The 20593-nt window shown below is 28.0% G+C and overlaps 3 protein-coding genes across 4 annotated transcripts; 2 read left to right on the forward strand and 1 right to left on the reverse strand.

Annotated features, from left to right (window-relative positions):
* Positions 1-1079: 1079 nt before the first annotated feature.
* LOC118070915 (popeye domain-containing protein 3-like) lies at positions 1080-5450 on the reverse strand. Of its 2 annotated transcripts, none has more exons than XM_035089789.1 (7): positions 5314-5450; positions 5054-5188; positions 4642-4823; positions 3785-4024; positions 3557-3709; positions 2020-2164; positions 1080-1915 (listed from the first exon to the last, which is right to left on the reverse strand). In XM_035089789.1, the coding sequence occupies exons 1-7, from the start codon at positions 5366-5368 to the stop codon at positions 1737-1739; spliced, it is 1089 nt and encodes a 362-aa protein (XP_034945680.1). In that variant the 5' UTR covers positions 5369-5450; the 3' UTR covers positions 1080-1736. The 2 variants fall into 2 exon arrangements, with proteins under 2 accessions (XP_034945680.1, XP_034945679.1); XM_035089788.1 differs by having other exon boundaries at positions 1080-1918.
* Positions 5451-6369: 919 nt separating this feature from the next.
* Positions 6370-7347, forward strand: LOC118071003 (uncharacterized). Its single transcript, XM_035089933.1, has 3 exons — positions 6370-6495; positions 6740-6867; positions 7206-7347. The coding sequence occupies exons 1-3, from the start codon at positions 6370-6372 to the stop codon at positions 7345-7347; spliced, it is 396 nt and encodes a 131-aa protein (XP_034945824.1).
* A 3278-nt stretch (positions 7348-10625) lies between these two features.
* Positions 10626-13575, forward strand: LOC118070968 (esterase FE4-like). The gene is made up of 7 exons (XM_035089880.1): positions 10626-10837; positions 10903-11044; positions 11112-11448; positions 12191-12553; positions 12637-12800; positions 12895-13208; positions 13324-13575. Exons 1-7 carry the CDS (start codon positions 10650-10652, stop codon positions 13514-13516), a joined length of 1701 nt encoding a protein of 566 aa, XP_034945771.1. The 5' UTR covers positions 10626-10649; the 3' UTR covers positions 13517-13575.
* The last annotated feature ends 7018 nt before the right edge of the window (positions 13576-20593 follow it).

Raw genomic sequence — 20593 nt, forward strand, 5'->3', positions numbered from 1 at the left:
ATATTTTTAGGTCAGTTCTTTCATAAAATAAAAAAATCTACAATAATTTTTAATATAAGCGGATGAAGTATATTGAGAAACTTCGTTTTTTAAAAAAAAATTTAAAAAAGAGCTATTTTTTGTTACTCAGAGTAATTGAAAAAATGTTGCAACTTAGTAGCTCATAGCCGTTCAATCCATTTTCCACATTATTTATTACTCATAATTCTAAGCCAAGTATTATTGTTGTTTACTTTTTATGAAATTTTTTACAATTTAGGTAAAAAACTTTGGTTCTTGGCCAGCACGAGATTTCTTTCGTGATTACAAATCGCTCAGCTGGTCTGTAACTCCAGTTATGCCGGTTTGTGGTTAGTGAAAAATATTTGCTGACCATGAACAAAAATTGTTGATGTCAGATGAACATAATTGCGGCAACTTTTCATTGTGATTATATCCTAGACATTTTTATCATTTATCTCGTCAATACATAACTTACATACAAGACCTATTGTCATGAGCGAAATGAAGCTTGCCAAATCTAACAACTGTACAGTTGACAGAAGCAATGTTAAATATTTTAGTAAAAATAATAACGTTTTAATTTCTGTCCCTTTTTTCGTCAAAGAAATCGTAAATGTGCTATAAAAGAGATTGAAACAAACGTGAAACATTTCCTCCAAAGTAAGTTGGATGCTTGCCACATTTTCTAGCAAACATTTCAGCAAGCTTGCATGTCGGTTATAGAGTTTCTAGCGAGCACCCTTGAACTGTAATTCTATGAAAAATAACTCCCTAGCACGCGCTTCTGCAAGTCTTAACTGTATATCACTTATGATAATTTAAGGAGTAAGTTAGTCATCCTCAGTCACGTGTTTAAATGAAATTCAAACACTTTGTGTACTGAATATTCCATCATCTTTGTGTTACAAGTTGAAATACTGTTTTATCTTTCACAATAATTTTACTCAAAATATAATATTGAACGGTTATCAAATTTACCCAAGTGCTTCTTACTTCTGTCTATAAAGCTTATGAATAATTGAGTAGGAAGGAACGTGACTATGAACAAGGTAATTCTGAGAAAATCTTCTGGAATGTGTTATTTAAATGTTTATTGTAATAAAAATGATACAGTTGTGAATATTAAATAGCTACTCATGTATAACAGATCAATAGATTATTATATATTTGTATAAATGAATTACTCTAGTAGAAATTACTTCCAATAATACTAAGCTTTTAAAACTATCACTTCATCATCAACCAAGAAGCTAACAAAATATTCTAGCATCTTAAGTAATTGTACTATAAAATGTTCTTCCTATTCTTGAAAAGAAATATACAAAAATCTTCAATAACTTCGTTGTTAAAAAAATAAATGAGTTTTTATGTTAAACTAAATAAAAGATATAGCTTTCATGCTCTTTAACATTCTAATCAGTCTCTGATTGATGCTTTAGCATACTCTGATTAGAAAAGCAGCTACATTTCTGGTCAATCATAAAAATAAATCCAGAAATGGTAATTTCCACTAGAGTGCTATACTTCTCATAACATTCACATTTTCATCATAACATTTTTATTGTACTTTGAATAATAATACAGTAGTTACAATCAATGTAGACCGCTCTGGGCAGTAAATAATGCAAGGACCAATAGTTATTTGCATCCGATATTGACGTAGAAAAATAAGGAAGACCATGGGTCTAACATTTTCATTAGTTTTCAATTAATCATAAATTATTGAATAATCTTTACTCGTCCATTTCATCGGCAAGTTCGCAGCTGTGATATTTACTGGATGTCTCCAGCCAGCTCTCGACCCCGCTGGAAGCCAAATCATCACAAGACGGCATCTCGGGTAGCGGCTCCATGTTTGGCGCGCCAAGTTTCGTCAAATTGTTTGCTGGCCGTTCTTTAGGTATAGCACCACCTACTGTGCAAATAAATTGATTACTTGAACCACCCAGATTATTGAATAGGGATTTTGTATTATTTAAAACATAATTAATATGATACTTTGGTGAGATTAGTTACCATTATTAGCAGTTGATTTTCCTTCCTTTCGACGTATTAGAGTCTGTCTGGAAGTCCTAGGACTTCTGTATTCACTACTCATCGTTATACCAGCACTTATTGATGGCAATCTTATGTCCAAGTGTGAGCCTTTATCTGTAACTATCTAACGACAAGTGAAGATGGACTATTTTTTTTTGAGTTTAATGATGAAGAAAAATTGCTTGAGTGAAAAATGATAGATTGAAGTGGAAGAAAATTGATGTTATTTTTAGAATCTACTCATTAAAAAAAATAATCCTTCAAGAATTATTACATTTATTATTTATTAATTAACTAAATCCTGTAATGATCTAGCTAGAGATTAATTTTTTATTATTCCCAGGAGTATTTTTAAAAAATTGTCTCGAGGAAAATTGACTCTTTCATGTTGCTTTTTCACTACTATAATTTTAATAAAAATAAATAGCACAAATTATATGTTTTTTTCCCATCATAAGTAATTTCTGAATCTACTTTTTCATGAAACAAATTGAAAAATTTTTCAGGCTAAATTTTTTTATCGTTTAAAATGTTAAGTAATTTTTTTAAAATTCACTTAAAGTAGTTAAATGTTTGACAATTAGAGTTTTGGGAAAAGTAAAAAGTCTAATTCTGAGTTATTCAAACTTGAAGTTAAGTATAAAATAAATAATAAATACTATCAATGATCAACTTTAAAAAAGATAAAAAAAATTTTTTAATGAATTCAGAATTTCGCTCGACCACTCCTCTTCTACAGTAGCGGTAAATATGATTTATAGTAATAATGTTGATTCACAAAAAATTCTAGAATACTATGAATTCGAGGAAGTATTAAATTTGGATGATTTATTCTTCTGTCACAAATTAATATTTTTAATTGTTAATAAATCCATTAAATAATGGTTATCCATATATTACCATTTATAAAAATATTTAACTTTTCTATTAAAACTAAACCAATATTTATCAATAATTATCTACCAAGTTTTTAGAAAAAATCAGTACTTTTTATTCGTTAGCAAACTAATCTTCCAAGTTCATCTTCTCGATATACCTCATAGTTTCTAGTTAACTCAAACACTAAGATATTTGGTATAGCAATTAGAACTTATTTTGTAATGAATAAAATATTCCAAAGATAGAATATAAAATTTTGGCTAACATATTAAAACTTTCGTAGAAAAACTACAGCTATAACATTTGTTCATAACAAGACATAAAAAAAAATAATAATACTAAAAATGAATAAACATTTCTCCTATAAAATATTTTAGCTAAGTTTATCAGATTGATGCAGAAATAAAAATTTCATGATAGTCATCAATACTTCATCAACGAATATGTATTGACTGGTATAAAGATAAATTTTCAAAGTTTATAATCTTTTCCAATCGATGTCAGAATAACGATAAAAGATGCAACAATAAATTGGAATTATAGGAATACAGCATTAAAATTCATTGAGATGCTAATGAAATAAAATTTTTGCATCAAGCTAAGATATTTTATATACATATTCTTTTTTGAATTTTACCTTGTTATTCATCGCATACAGTTTCGTGGCAATGTCCCTAGCAACCAGAGTTGTTAACACAGTTGCTAGATATGTTTCTTTAACTAATAAATATTCTAAAGCCGATCGTTGCCAATACAAATATCTACACGAGCTTGCTGCTACAATAGACACCTGTTAAAAGAATTATTTTCAAATGTTTTATATATTTTCTACATTGTTTCAAATTCTATAAATAATATTACTTACTTTGAATTTATCGTCTACTGAAGGTCTTGAGCTTTCAAACTCTGGAGAGTCTAGAAACTCACATGGAAGAATTGGATGAAGGAAGCTCGAATCACTAAGGACATTGACTTTCCCACTCAGTAATAATCCAAGTCTATCTGTTTTTGTGAGGTTTTGCATCGCATAAGCTTCTCCAGCATGCAGAGACATTATTGTTGCGAATTCCGGAGATACAAGTCTTTTGAATTGCATTCGAGATACCTTCAGTTTAAAAGTTATTTATTAAATTGACAGCTATTTATTGACAACTAAACAGCAAAAATAAACATTGTTTTTTACTCAGGGAAGTATTCCAATAAAATGTAAAGAATTTTTTCTTAACGATGCAAAAAAATGAATTCCATCAATCGTTGGATTATAAATATTTAATAATAATAATAACTCATTTTTTACTTTATTTATAAAAATTATTGGTTATTATTTATGAAGAAACCTTAGCCCAAATTGAGCCTAAAACAGTTTTACAATTTGAGCTTTATTTATAAAAATCGAACAATTGATTTAAATATTAATCAAAATAGCACACCTTTTGTATCTTAAAATTTCAAATCTTTAAATTTTTTTTCTTCAATTAGTGATTTCTTTAAATTGTTACTAATTAATTGTAATCTCATTACTGAAAACCCGAGGGTTTCAAAGTCTTCTATAAATATTCACCAAAATTTTTATCAATGAATTTCAATAAGTTATCATTTATTGTTGTTTATATTATTATTGACATCTTGTTGATTAAATAAGCAATAAAATTAAATTTTATAACGTACTTATCAAATATAATTAAATACTTCCCTCAGTGTGAACCAAGAATTAGTAATTACCTTAAAAGGATAAAATAAAGTGTGATAAACTTCCTCAAGTTCAGAGTCGAAACGAACAGGTCTCATCTGATAAACTATGTAGACTAATTGACCAATATTTAATACAAGGAAGCTAAAATTCCAGGAAAATATATCTGGGGCGCAAATCACGTGCCATGCCCATCCAGATAATAGCATAAAACCTAACGAACATTCAACATCAATTTAACTAATCTAATTTATTTGAATATTTTCTAAAAACTAAAGCATTTTGAATATTCTCTAGATTTATCATTATTATTATCATTATTATTTATAGCGTAGAATCACCATTTATTCTATAACAATAATAAACAATAACGACTATAATTAAACTTCTTAATTAAACTATAATTTTTGGATACAATTTCTAAACAATACAATAGAGACTTACCAATGATAAGAGCAGAATGCATGAACAGAATGCCTTTTTTTGATGAAGGTGCTGAGTACGAAAGTACAAAGCACAAATTAGCCAGTTGGAAAAGGAAGTGTTGTGGCTGTTGCCAAAGACAGAGAGCCGCATTACCTTGAATAACAATAGCACGATATTTCCGTGCATTATAATAACGTTCGAGGTTGGCACGCAAATCTTCAGGTTATCAAGAATTCAGTAGTTTCTAGACTGACAGAATTATATTTATGTTTACTCACCAATAGCCGTTATATTATAACTGGACAACGGATCATGACCCAGTCCAGGACTCATTGTGAGTTCTCTCTCAAGCAGTTGAATTATTTTCAAGAAACTCCGTCTAATAACTACTTCATGGTTGAGTTGACTGGTTTGTTTTGATCCAGAAACTGTAAGGGTAGGCTCTCGCTGGTGATACCTCGCCTGCGCGTGGTTGTTTTCATTAGGGCGCATGCTTTCAAGAAGGGGATCAATGTAACCCTATTGATGGTCAAACAGAAGCAACCTTTTTGGAAAAATTTATCAATGGAGAATGATAGAGTAGGGTTTAGATGATAAGAAACAGATTAAAAATATCATAATACCTTCGAGTGATATTGAAAGCTTGTAATTATCTAGGTAATCTGAGATTTAAACTTTGATACTATACTTGACGTGTTTTTTTTTACATGCTTCGTGTGTTAGGATATTCCTATCAAGATATAAGTTTGAAACTATTCTTGGAATGTACATAAATAAAATGATACATTCAATGAATGAAGGGATTTGGAATTACTCTTTTTTCAGAATAATAATGAAAAAAAAAAGAACAAAAAAGAATACTTAATTTGGTATTGTTCTATGGAAGGAAGTTATTTTTTTAAGATTAACAGAATAATATTTTATACTAAGCATTCAGAGGAAAATGTAATAATAAAATACAAAATTAAACTCCAAGACTTTTTTTATTTAAAAATAATAAATTTAGAAAACGTAAAAGCAATGCAAACTTGTATCTAATAAAACCAATGGTATCTATTTTCAGAAATATCAAAAATTCATTTCAAGTTATTGATCACTTTAGCAAACTATACCAAGTATTTGACATATGACAAAGAAAAAATATATTTTTATTCAATGTGTGTTATCCACGTCAATAGTAATTTTAAACCATATTAAATATATATAAATAAAGAATATGAATTGAACACAATTCGTTAAATCATTAATTTGATGTCATATCACATGGAATTAATTACATTATGTTTACAATTGCCATATGTTCCAAATGTTTCTATAAACTTTTCAGAGTTCAAATGACGATAAGGTTTCTTAGAGAATATATTTCATTACCTCAACCACTAAATATCAAATTCTCCTCTTCATACTCGACTATCAATGAGCCAATATCTTTAATCAGAAATAAACTGAAAATGAATTTGGTAAGTCTTTTATTGTTTTATTTAAATGTAAATGATGTAATGATATATTTTTTAAAAAACTCTAATAGCATACCTTTTTCATTGATAATAGGCTCACTAAAATCCGCTTTTATTTTTCTCTTTCGATAAAAACCATTTACAAAACCGACGACAAGCTTATCAAGCTAATAGTCACGGTGCTAGAATATTTAAAAAATAAATAAATTTTTAATCAACTTTTCAGTGAATTTAATTGTTTGTTTAGATTTTTTTTACCTTACTTTTCTGGTATCCGATGATTAACTCTCTGGAACTGGCTCATGTAATGGTAAATAACAACCGCTCAATTATTAGAATAAATGATAAACTAAATGAGCGTCCAATTAATAAGCCGTAAGTAAATTTATGGCTAATATCCAATAGTATCATTAGTTAGTATACCAAGATATTTAATTAAGTACACTTTAAGATCGCTTAGGGTAATTAATTAGAAGCTAAGATGAAATTCTTATTATAAAGAATAATCTTATTTACTAAATTTTCAATGAAAATTCTAAAAGAGTAATCAAACGTTCATAAAATATAATATACGTCTATGAAATTTGTAATAAAGTTGCTACTACTTTAGTTTGAGATTGGAATGATTTCTCTTCTACAATTTTTTATTTAATAAAAAACTAATGACTAAAATTGTATGAACTTAATTATAAAATATTTTTATCATTTTTCAGTGTCAATGATGAAGATGATTATTCATCTGATGCAATACAAGAAATTGAAGACATTGAGGATGATGATAGTGAAACCCCAGTAGCTATCATGTCTATCGATCCTGATGGCCGAGTAAACTGTAGGATAGCTAATACTTTATGACATGTAGATTTTAAAGTTTTTTATTAAAAATGGAAGATAAAAAATTTGAAATGTTTTAAAAGTTTCATCTATGATGAAAGTATCTTATTGTATCAAACTTTTTTAAAATGTGAAAATAAATATGATTAATGTCAATAATAATATTACTTGTTTATGTTTACTATACAAAATATGTTCAAATCTAGAAAACATCTAACTTTATTGTATTTTTCAAATGAAACTTACTAACATGTTATAAAATTTTATAAAAGCTAACTTGGAGATCTGATAATTTTGGTGATAATTAAAATATTTTTGTAAAAAATGTGAGATTTTTTTTTTCAAATAAACGTGATTACAACTTCGTTATTTTCAAATGTTCCCATTGGGAGAAGAATAAATTGTAACTCTTCTCTTATACTGTAAAAAAATTGAAAAATAGAGGTAGGATGATTTTTTCATTTTTTTCAGGGTTAAAAAATATTTTAATTTGAAAAAAAAAATATTACAAATTGAAGTGGATGCTGAATGTAATAACGTAATCCAAAGGGAATAAATGATATAATAAAACCATGAATTGAACATTTATTAATAAAAAAGAATGAATGTGAAAAAAAGCAGAAGCAACTGAGTTTATATAATTGAAAAAGTATTTTGTTCATTTTCTATTTTATTGCAAAACGACGTAAATGATAGTAAAAAAAACCTAAAAAAAAGCAATCAGTGTTTCATTAATTATGGTTAACGGAAAAACGTTCCAATTATTGGTATGAATTCACTTGAATTTTTCGAAACCGGGCTGACAATTAAGTAAATTAATTGGACGGTTTTCAATCATATTCAGATTCAATCGAACATCAAGAGGAATTCGGTGAAATTTGTTATGACACACAATGAAGTAAGTATCAAACTATCTACGTTTTAACACTTCTAAATGATTTAAATTGTCTTAAATTTCATAATGAACAAATTGAATAAAAAATACAAAAACAAAACTTGAATATATACTGAAATGACATGTTAAATTCAATGTAGATTTAAATAAATGTCGCGATTTATTTAAGTTTTTTTTTTGATATTCTTAATTAATTGAAATGAATAATTAAAAACAAAGAAATAAATAATTGAAGAAATAAAATGAAATACTAACTAAGAGTCACAAATATTATTCCACCTTGCTCATCATATTTAATTGTAATAACCATTAATAAAGATAATAATATTCACTAAAGTGACGGAGAATATTAATATTGATAATCACCAAGGCATTTCTTATCAATAAAACTAATCTCCCTCATAAAATTAATTAAGTGTTATTTTATTACAGCATTTATTTTTATTTACTACCATTACTAGAGCATTTATTACAATAAAAAAAGAAATTTTAATAAAATTGAACAGTTACCTCACCATATGAAAGCCCCTCCATAATTCGTAAATCACAGACTAATTACCAATTATCCTACTCTTATTACTTTTTTTCTGTAGAACAGCAGAATGGAATAAATGAAGAGAATGAGAAGGCTCTTCTTCGTTAACGAGAATGTAAAATATTGTTCTTGGAAGAGCAGCCTAATCGTATTCTTATTTCATCCTTGAAAGAGAGAAAAAAAAAGCAATGGAAATTTAAAGTGATGCTCATATCCTATTTAACTCTATCTCTTATAAATACTTTCAAAGTGTCAAATTGATTTTACCAAAGTTAGCCATATGGCTCAGAATCCTTTTTCAATCACATCACAAAAGTCAAATTGAATAAAGAAACTTTAAGGTAGAAGCATGATTTTGGAGAAAATAGAAAAAAAAAAGGAAAGATTTGATCTAAAACCTTAGGACCTAACTCGTGAGCCAAAGAATAGAAGCAAATGTAGATCCCAGCAGATCCTTTTTTTCTGAACCTATTCAACATTATATTAAGTTATTTATTCAGACATAATTCATCGACTGAATGGAATATTAACACTTCCGTTTCCTCAATTCAATTTATGTGGTTGATTAATATTCTTAGCCCCAATAAAAGCTTGTAACTGTTGGCTTGATATTCTGAGGTAGATTATGAGGTTTGACAGCAAAAAAAAATCGTTATCGTTTCACAATTCAAGAATAATTATCGACTCCACCTCAGATGCTTCATTTAATTTACTACTGTTAACCTATATCATTCAGTAACCGTTCACAATTACTTAATTGTTCCATTTTCTTCCGGGAATTACAGTTGTTTTATTTTTTCTCCACGACCATAATTCGAAATGAATAATGAATTCAACTGATGTGGTTGACCTTTTATTTTACACATTCTAATAAAAAAAAAATTAATAATATTTGAAATTGTTGTACTGCTAATTTTAGAATTTTTACTAAAAAAAATTTTGTGTACGTACAAATATGAGCAATTACTTTTGTAAATTTTTTTAAAATTATTAGTTAAAAGTTTTTAAGTCTTTTCTATTAAGTTTGTCAAGAATTATTGAGAGAATTGGAATAAAAAAATTTCAATTGTAAATTAAGATGTAATGGAAACATTGTCTTAGAGCTTCGATTGAAGCTTTATTGGATAATCATAAATCAGTGATAGAATTAATAAAAAGCACCGTTTAAAAGAAGATAATCTGCTTTTCTAACTGATTGATTTATTTATATCAATCTGTTTTAAAACAAAAGAATAATCGAATCAAAGCTATCAATAAATTTTATTTCAGAAATTTTTATTAACTTTTCTCATTGAAGATTCTTAGAATTAATTTTAAGAAAAGTGAATTGCAGTTAAAACTCGCAAGAGTAACTTCATGTAAAATTTTATTGGTAAAAATAGAATAATTGGAGATTAAACATCATCCTTTTTACTAAAAATGTATTATTCCAGATTGACAGGCTGAAAGTCTATTCTTGTGGGAATTTTTATTTCATTGTCAGCAGGAAAAATTTTATAATAAAAAAAAATTGGAACTGTTGAAATTTATGGATTAATAAGAGTATATTTCAATTCTATTAAAATAATTTTTTAAAAAAATACAAAGGTTTTTATTTAAATGTAAGAGTTAAGTGATTCATAATTTTTCCCTCAACTCCCATGAGAAATGAACACCCTATAAATCACTGCAAAGAAAATAGAGTGTTATTGACACCCAAAACAAGAATTTATGTATGATTAGCATAAAAATATTTAAATACTTTATTACATAGTAAATAAAAAAAAAGGTATAGTTATCGCAAAATAGCGTCATCAAAAATAATTGCCGTGAATTATCAAAAAGCGTTATCAGTAAACAGTTCGTTGCAGCATGTAAACAGCCGGAAGACATAACAGCAAACAGTCAGCCATCATGACTTACAGCTCAATATTCATAGCATTATTTGCTTTTGTTTATCAATGTGTTGGCCATACGGTAGATCCAGAGATCACGACCCGTCTTGGCAAAATTATTGGGACTAAAATGGTTACACAAAACGGTAGGAATATTAATGCGTTCTTAGGAATTCCTTATGCCCAACCGCCAATTGGACTTCTCAGGTACCATAAATCTTCTTCTTAATCAATAAAGTTTCATATCTTTACATTACCCTGACAATTTATAGATTCAGTAATCCATTACCGATGACATCTTGGAATGGAACACTTTTAGCTAAGACAGAACCACCAGCCTGCCCACAGCTTCTAGATAACGGCACCGTTATTGGTGTAGAAGACTGCTTATTTATAAACGTATATACACCAAAGGTAATTCATTAATTAACTGGTGATAAGACTTTAGTCTAGTTTGTTTTATCAAACATATCTTTTTTAGCTAGGTGCTGATACTTTGCTGCCAACTATGGTTTATATTCATGGAGGAGCTTTTCAAAGAGGACATGCTAGTTCCACCTACATTGGTCCAGGTTTCATTTTAGATAAAGACGTTGTTCTAGTCACCCTCCAATATCGTCTAGGGGTGCTTGGATTTCTCAGCACAGGTAATTCTGCAGCTCCCGGTAATTTTGGATTAAAGGATCAAGCTCTTGCATTACGGTGGGTGCAAGATAACATCAAGAGCTTTGGCGGAAATCCAGGAAATGTAACACTCTTCGGTCAGAGCTCGGGTAGTGTTAGTGTTAATTTTCATGTTTTGTCCAAGGCGTCAAGAGGTAAGTTATTTGTTTTTCATTGCTTAAGGTAAACCTTGATAGACTATTACCCTACTTCTATGATGATGACCTACCTAATTTAAATAAAGTTATCATGCCGATAATTGCATGTCTAAGTAACTAGAGTTGAAAGTTGAGAATTATTATTTTATTTAGATGTTTGTTTATTTGAAGAATAACTAATTGTTATTAAGAAGTCAAACTTCCAGAAATAGTACTTCTTGATTCAGTCTAGGGTATTTAAGATATAAAGTAACACTAAAGAGGGTAAATAAATTTAAATATCGAGATCTAAATTTAATTATGATAATACATTATTCACTGAGATTTAATATAAACTCATTTAATTAAAAAAAATACTTACTATAAAATTTTATGCAACCCGTTAAACATTACAAAAATAATAAAGTAATGAATTAATTAGGTAATAAGTAATTAATTTTTTCAATAAATTGAATTATTTTATTGTTAAAAATTTCAAAGCTTATTTTTCGAAAAATAAATAAAAACAATACTTAATTAAATCTATTTCTGAAACAATAATATTTTGTTTTGATCTTGTTCATGAACTTTTAACTTTACTTTTTTATAAAAGAATAGTAAATTAAATTTACATGATTTATTATGCAAAAGCTCGGAAAATTAACTTTATTAAATTTTCTCTTATTCAAAAAACTAATTCAACTGGTAATTTTGAAAGTATTTACAGAAAAGTAATTCAAATTTAATTCATTTACTCCAGGATTATTCCATCGATACATAGCTCAGAGTGGAGTTGCATTATGCCCCTGGGCACATGTAAATCCAACCTTTTCCAGAAAATATGCTTACGCTCTTGGACAGGAGTTTGGATGCTCGAATGTAACTTCGGACAGTTTGGTTAAATGTTTGAGACATATAGACCATGAGAAACTTATAACTACTACGGACATATACTCGGGTGTTCAGAAATTTATACCAATGGTCTGGATACCCACGACAGAACCAAATGTCGACGGAGCTTTTCTTACAGAGCATCCTCTTAAAACTATTCTAGGTAGCCGAATGCAAGATCTACCCAACATAAGTGGTGCTGTCAAAAATGAAGGACTCATCGTTACAACAAGTAAAGTATTTTACCAACAATAAGAGAAAACTATTATCCACATCTAGATGTCTAATGACACTTATCTAACACTTCCTCTACAGAGTTTTACGTTGATGAAAAATTATATAATTCAGCATTATCAAATGTGACAGAGTTTCTGAGCTTCATGGCATCAGCTGTGCTATCTAAGAATGATTCGAATTCTTTAGGAAGTAATTTAGAAAAGTATTACTTCTATGACGTTGATACATCTGATCGTACTCAAGTATGTTTCAACTATTGATAAAAGAGAATTAGTTTATGAGTAAAGTTTACCAATAGATACAATTAAATACCATTATCAATTTAATTGTTTTAAGGTATTGTCTGTGATAACAGACTTGATCTCTGATTTTTCCTTCTTATTTCCACAAGTTTTACAACTTCAATTGATAAGCCAGAGGACAAAGAGTTCTTGTTACTTTTATAGCTTTGAGTATCGAGGAACATTCAGTAAAACTTCCAGCATTCTGCATTCAAACAAAAACATTGGTGTCACTCATGGTGATGACTTGATCTATTTATTCCCATCATCTCCAGCAGAATATGACTTTCTAAACCTTACTATGAGTGATGAAGATAAAAAAATGGTTAATATTATGGTCGATTTGTGGACTAATTTTGCAATTCATGGGTACGTATATTCATTTCATATTTAATTCAATTTACAGTAATTATTATTTTTATAATAAATTATTGCAGTAAGAAAAAAAAGCATGATTTGAATCATTGTTAATGGTTTTTTCTAGGGTTCCCAAAACGAGTTATCATAAAGACCCTGATCAATGGAAACCATATTCACATAATAGCTATCATCTAAGAATAGGTTCTGGGGATAAAGCTACATTAACAGGTCAAACTCATTATCATGACTCTAGTATGCATTTTTGGGCTATACAAACTCTCAAGTTATTAATTTGGTCAAATAGTATGAGTATTTGACGAATTTGGGCTAGAAAATTAAACTTAAGTAATCACATAATAAAGGTGTTTTTAATTTATTTTTAAAGGTTTCTTTTATGTTTGCTATTCATGCTTCAGAGTTGCTGCTTGGTCATGAATTGGACAAAAATTTTAATAAGCATTTATTAGCAGATACATAGAAGGTATACGGTTGAATTTTATCAAGTTTCATTCATTTTTCATTAATAATATATATTCTGTAATATCTCTTAAGATGAATACTCTTGAAAACCTCTAGGATTAAAAAGAAGATACAATTTAATTACTGAAAATTTCTAGTATACACAAAGATCTCATAATAATGGGTTTCCTGCCAAAAAGTCGATAGAAATAGAAAATAATAAGATTGTTAAGGGTTATTTAATAACTGTCTCAAATATAATACTTCATCATGCACGAGTTACTGCCATCAATTGATTTATATCAAAGCAATTATTTGATAACTTCTCTTCATGAGTTTTTAGAAGCTTTATCGATATGACTGAACAAAAACATGAACACGTAATATTTATTGAGAGAAAGTAACAATTGATGTTAAGCAAATCTACATCAATATTTTGTGGTGATGACTATTTTTTGAAACCGTTATTGCTCTCTTTATTGAATAATAATTATGACCAACACTTTTTTTCTTGATACTTGGATGATTAAAAATTATAATTCATCACAAGCATTATAAAGTAAATTACAAAGAAACCACAAGTTCATGATTTAGCTGATAAAATAAATAAAATGAATTTGCTGGTAGAGGTACAAAATTTCAATTAACAGTGCTCAGTGAATCTATTAATTAAATGTTAGAGCTAAAATTTTTCGTTAGAAATAAATAGTTGTATTCGAGTATTATAAAAACTTCTCTGAAGTGTATAAAAATACATTGAAACTTTGGGACCTAAAATGTTTTTAATGATAAAAAAATATCAAATATGAAATAATGGTAATATTATTCTTGAGTGCATGTAAGAATGTCTTATAATAAGATCCAATCAAAAATAACTTCTCTTTAATGACGTCATTAAGAAAGTGGTTGTGAAGTTATTGCTAGTCTCACAGTGAGTCATTTGGTCATATAAACTCACTTATTTCAATGCTGCATTAATTTACACTTCAAGTCATAGGATAATACTGGTTTCCACGTAAAACAAGAAGACAAAAATGTTGGAATGCTTGAAAGGAGAGAAAATAGCAAGTCACAACATGATGTTGAGGAAAATCTATGTAGCCGGATGGAAGGCTGAGACGAGGCGCATGCCAAATGTTTCTGCTGTTCATACATTTGCATATCTCGTTGCCGGCACGTTCGTGATTCACAATTCGCGGTTCGTTCATGCTGCTTCATTGCATTTACCTGCAACAAGGACACGAACTGATAAGTTCTAACTATGTTAAAAAGTAAGTACTAACAATGAATTTTAAGCTTACTCAAGTGGAGGCGTACGCCCATGTTAACGTTAATATATTACTGAACGTAAAATGAGAATGCCGAAGGGGACAGTTTATTCTCAAGTAAAATACTCTCGTATCTTTCTCTCATTACTCTACTATGCGCAAACATCTTTTCAAAGTGTTCTCATATATTCATGTGGTAAACCATGACTTACGAACTCGAGAACTTCATAAGCGTATGCAAAATGATCTCTTCTACAGAGATGGATTTCGAGTCATCTTCTTTCTCATCGTGATGAAAACATGATATTCAATCCAGATATCACAATACCCAAATTTTGAATATGTTAATGATAGAACAAGAAAACTACAATCGAACTAGGTTTCGATTGTTGTTCTTGACTTTAATCGTAATTTAAATTATATTTTCAATCTGTTGAGTCTTACTAAACAACCACAGTCATTAGCACATTAGAGTATGCTCTATTAATTGTTTTAATTACTTTCTCGGATCTCTAAATTTTAGTTAGAACTTACTCATAAGTAATAGTTAAGCATTTCGTCGTTTTACTCATATCATTTTCTTGTAGAAGATTCAATTATTACAGAGATATCTTGAAATCATCTTGACATATTAATATGTGGGTCGAAGAAAAATTCAAAAATTTTCATCATGATTTTTAAAATTTATAACACTGTTTAAGTAATGATGACTTTCATGGATTAAGTTGATTATTGCAATAATAAATTTTCTTTTATTAAAAAAAATTGATTTAAAAAACGAGTTAATGATTTTCATCTGTCTTTCTTTTATTTCATAAGAGAACACATCCGGGTACGATTTTGGGAATTCCAAAATTTGCATGTTTATCGTTCTGACTAATCCGCTCTTGTTGCTCGTAGGTTGATTCAAGACTCTAACGATTGTATCTTTCCTAGTCTGGAGTGATCGTCCGTTAACCCGATATGCTTGGTGAATTATTATGTTTTTAATAATAAATAATGACCTTGTAATTCAAATAGCGATTTTTTTTCGACGTGATTTCAAACTTGGTATGATTAACAATTACATTTTTATTGCTGTGATATTTTTTATTTTTATTCAGACAATAAAATAAATGTATCAAATAATAATTTCCATACCTTTATCTCACTTCTAAATAATAAACAATTATTTTCCATTGTTAAAAAATGTCATTCTGTTAAATTCAAGAGTGGAATTTTTTGTTCTACGGTAATCATAATTAGTGCATATGAACACACAAAAATTGGTACTTTTTAAACTGAAAAATCTACCACAACTTTATAATTAAATATATAGTTTTTCTCTCGACTCAGACATTTCTTACTATTAAATGTTTTAAATTAAAAAAACTCATTTATTTCTAAAGAGACTCGAGTTGGTCGAATGTAATCTCTTTAGTTTTGAGTATTTGTTTGTCTGTCATTTTTTAAATTAATTTAATAGACCTAAGGTTTAGATTATTTTATATATCTAATAAAAAATTGATCATCAATAATTTTAAAAATCATTAAAGTTTTAAAAGCTGCATTGTAAATCCCAGTTTTCCAAAATGCATTATTTTAATGCGGATACGTGTGTTAAATATGACGTTACCGATTTGATTAACATTGTAGTAACTTTTTACACACTTAGAAACGCGTTAAAAGTGACTACAATGTTAATCAAATAGGTGACGTCGTATTTAACACACTTATCCGCATTAAAATAATGCATTTTGGAAAACTGGGATTTACAGTGTAGTGTTAGTAAAATATAAAACATCTTTATTTAGTATAAAATTGATTATAAAAGAAAACGAGTTTCTAAATAAAAAGAAGCTTCAACTGCGATGAAAAAAAAATATGGAAAAGTATTTATTGTTTGAGTGGTTTGAAATAATATTCACTGGATATTTATTATAAACTCAATTTATTTGGAATTCATAATAAAATTTTAAATGATGATAAAGATGAATAAACAGAGATTTACTTGATATTATTAAAATGTGTTGGATTACCTTGAACGTTTATTTATTTCAATATTAATTTTAATTGTTTGCGAAAATAAATCAACTCATCTGTTAACTTTGTTCAAGCCCCAAAAGTTCGTTGGCCTATTACGACTTCGTTTTTTTTACACTTCTCACACATATGTATTCTACGGGGACACAGGATACTTGGAAAAATCATCAGTATATCAGAGGTGGATATATCGAGGTCTCTACAGAGAAAAAAATTTCTTTGATTGAAACAGGTTTCACTTCGTTTCGGACATAATAGCGTTTTTTCCTTTTCTTGCTCTGTATACAATACGTGTGTATGTCGATGATCACGAAAATGTCCATAGGATTCTATTGAATTCACCTGAAAGACACCCTTCTTTTATTCATTATTCGAAAAGGGTAACATGCACTAGTATGTACTGAATAATTACATTATAATAGATGTACACGTTCGATGTTAAATGCAAAAAAGCATAAACCAATTTGGATAGCTAAGCTTCATCAATGTTAAAAACGAAAATAATGTAATGTAATATTATATAAGTTTTTCTCTTTTTATAAAATCACTATTGATTTATATTTATTCATACTCCAGATATAATAATTTGCATGATGGATACAATAATCTTATTCGTGCTTTAGATTAAATTTTTTTGTTGATTATTTTCGTGTAAATAAATTTTGTTTATCCAAGGCATTTATTAAAGAAAAATTGTACCACAGTTTATTTACTCTCATTGATATTAATATACTAAAATATGAAGAGAAAAATTTTTATTCAATATTAAAAAACCTAATAATAATTTGTCAACTTTCGAATCTATAAATAAATAAATAAAAATGAAAAAAAAAATTTCATTAGATCCAATCTGAAAATATGAGAAATATTTACCCAATCATTTTTTATATTCTCTGAAGGATATAAATGCATTTAAACTTAGACGTAAATTTGAAAATATTTGCTTAAAAATATAAAAAATGATTGTGTAAATATTTTTCAGATTGTCAATGCTATTAATTAGAAAAAATACATAATAAAAGATTGGATCTGATAAAAAAATGCTTCTTTATTTTTATTTATTTATAGATTTTTTAAAGCTTCATAAAATTCACTGAAGAATACAGTAAAATTTACTTAGAAGCTTGGTAAAATTTACTGGGAAACGCAGAAAAAATTCATGCGATAACGCAGTAAAATTGCTAAAGCCGGAAAAATTTTTACTGGGCGCGCGCATATGGGCCGACATTACTAGACTGTCCCAGCAAAATTTACTGGGCCGCTCAGTAAAATGTACAAAAAAAAACGTATTCAGTATAGGACAGAAGGAACACAAACATTAAAACAAAAATATACTTCATGAAAACAAAGAATTTACAGAATTGTAAAAATGTACTTTCATAAATTGTTCGAAGTTTTTGTTTTGTATTTAAAATCATTAAAAAATACCTGATAAAAATTTTCTATATAATAATATAAGATTTTATCCGATTATATATAATTGTCCTTTATAGAATTTTACTATACTGATAGAGGTATTTCTTTCTATCTAACATAATTTATTAGCAGCTGAAAAATATGTTATTTGAAAAAGAAATCGAATGAACATTTGTTAACAGTTAAGAAATTATTTATTAGAGTAGATTTATTTGGCTCAATGAATGATTTATTAGCTGCTGACAAATATTTATTTCTCATCTAAATACTATGATTAGGCTCGATAGTAAGGTAGAATGACGGTAAAGCATAATTAAATGTTAGGTTCTATTATGAAATAACTTTTATTTATTGAAAATTTTTAAATAAAAAATAACGGTTTCGTAATGATTAAAATTAATATTTTCTTTTAAACAATAGCTCGACGAGCAATTACATTATAACCATTTTATTTCGTGTGAATTTTTAATGGTTTTATAAATATAATAATATCAGACAGCTAAGCAGAGAAGATTTATTACCTTCAAATAAATATTTATTTGTATTAAATAAATGCTGAAAAATAATTTTAATGAATTCATTTAGTCCCACATATATATTCTTCTATCAGTGTACAAAAATGAGATAATAGATTTTTATACAATTGTGCAGAATTTTATATAATCATATATAATCCTCGACAGTCTTACATTAGCAGTACAATTTTGATTCAAATGAAGTACAAAAATACTAATATGTGCATCTTACCTTGTTCAATTGAAGTTAAAATAAGATTTCAAATAACAATGATCAAAATTATCTAAAGACTCTGCTAAAAATTCTGTTGACGAAAAGCCATGATGCAAATTTCAGTACATGTATCGAGTTTTGTAAGTTATTAACGATGAATATGTTTTAGTTTTATGTTATAATTTCTCTGCTTAGTCAGCTTGAGAAACGTGTAAGTTTAAACATAAGAGCAGCAAAAATGTTAAGAGTTCGGACTTTTGTCGGGAAAAAGAATCTACCATGACAAAATCCAAACCAACTTTATACTGATCATCTAAATGAGTTTATTGAATGAAAGATAAAACCGGAAAAAGCAAAAAAAACGATTATTAAATGTTAAAAAGAGATGATTTAATAAATGAAAGAAAGTCGGAGATAACACACGAAAAACATCGACGAAAAAATCTAATCTCAAGCATAATTACGATTTTAAATGAGTACGGGAACTTTAATGAAATCAGTCAGTTTAGCAGAATTTGCAGAAAAAACCAGAAAAAATCTTATTATTTATAATTGAAATCTGTTAAAGTTATTATAATTTTAAGTCATTGCAAACTCATAATAATTAAAAATAGATATTTTCTTAAAATAACAATACTTAAGTAAACATAATTCTTATTTTCTTTTCTTAATTTAACTTTTTAATTTATTGCATAGTTTCTGAGTTTTTTAAATCATTGTGAAGTAAAATTTTTCGTCTCCATGTCCAATTATGTCCTTTAAGACTTTCTATTAATACATTTCTTGCACAATAGAGCACTTTGAAATTCAACAGATTGCTCATATCTTACATAGAAAGAGCTAATTGATATTACAAACAAAATTGGTATAGACTGCACATGAATGTCAAGGGTGTATAATGTTCTTGATCTTCAGATAAACGTGTCATGATATAAGGATTGTTATACCAGTGAATGTCTGCAAATAATATTCGTTGATACCTCGCAACACTCGCTCGTAAATTTCGTACTTACAACCTACTCTCTTCTTTCCGTTGAAAACGATACGTAATAATGTTGATAATTAAGACAACCTAAATGCATAACGAAGCTCGTAGCACAATAGCGAACGCTTAGAGATGCATCAGCGGACGACGGGGGCTCTGATCACTGAAATATTCTCGACACGCGAGATACAACTTTTAACCGGTTTTTATTGTGCAATGTGGACGCCCCAAGTCTTATCGTAACAATCGACCACCAGTTGCGTGTAGGTGTAAATGTAAAGAAACGAACAAGTGACTGGGACTGCAACAGAAAATGAACAAAGGACCTGAATCGAACGTCAATAAAATCAGGAAGTCTCTTAAATATATACTTAAATTTCGTGATTCATGATTTTGTTATGTTTCATTATTTATTTCAATAGAGTGTGATTTTTTGTATCAATGAGCTAACGACATTTGAAGTTTTTTTCAAACTTTACTTACTTAAATAATTGACTCTAAATTATTATAATTGT

The sequence above is a fragment of the Chelonus insularis genome, unplaced genomic scaffold (genome assembly GCF_013357705.1).
Source record: "Chelonus insularis isolate UGA/USDA-ARS -01 unplaced genomic scaffold, ASM1335770v1 contig_70_pilon, whole genome shotgun sequence".
NCBI classification, from domain to species: domain Eukaryota; kingdom Metazoa; phylum Arthropoda; class Insecta; order Hymenoptera; family Braconidae; genus Chelonus; species Chelonus insularis.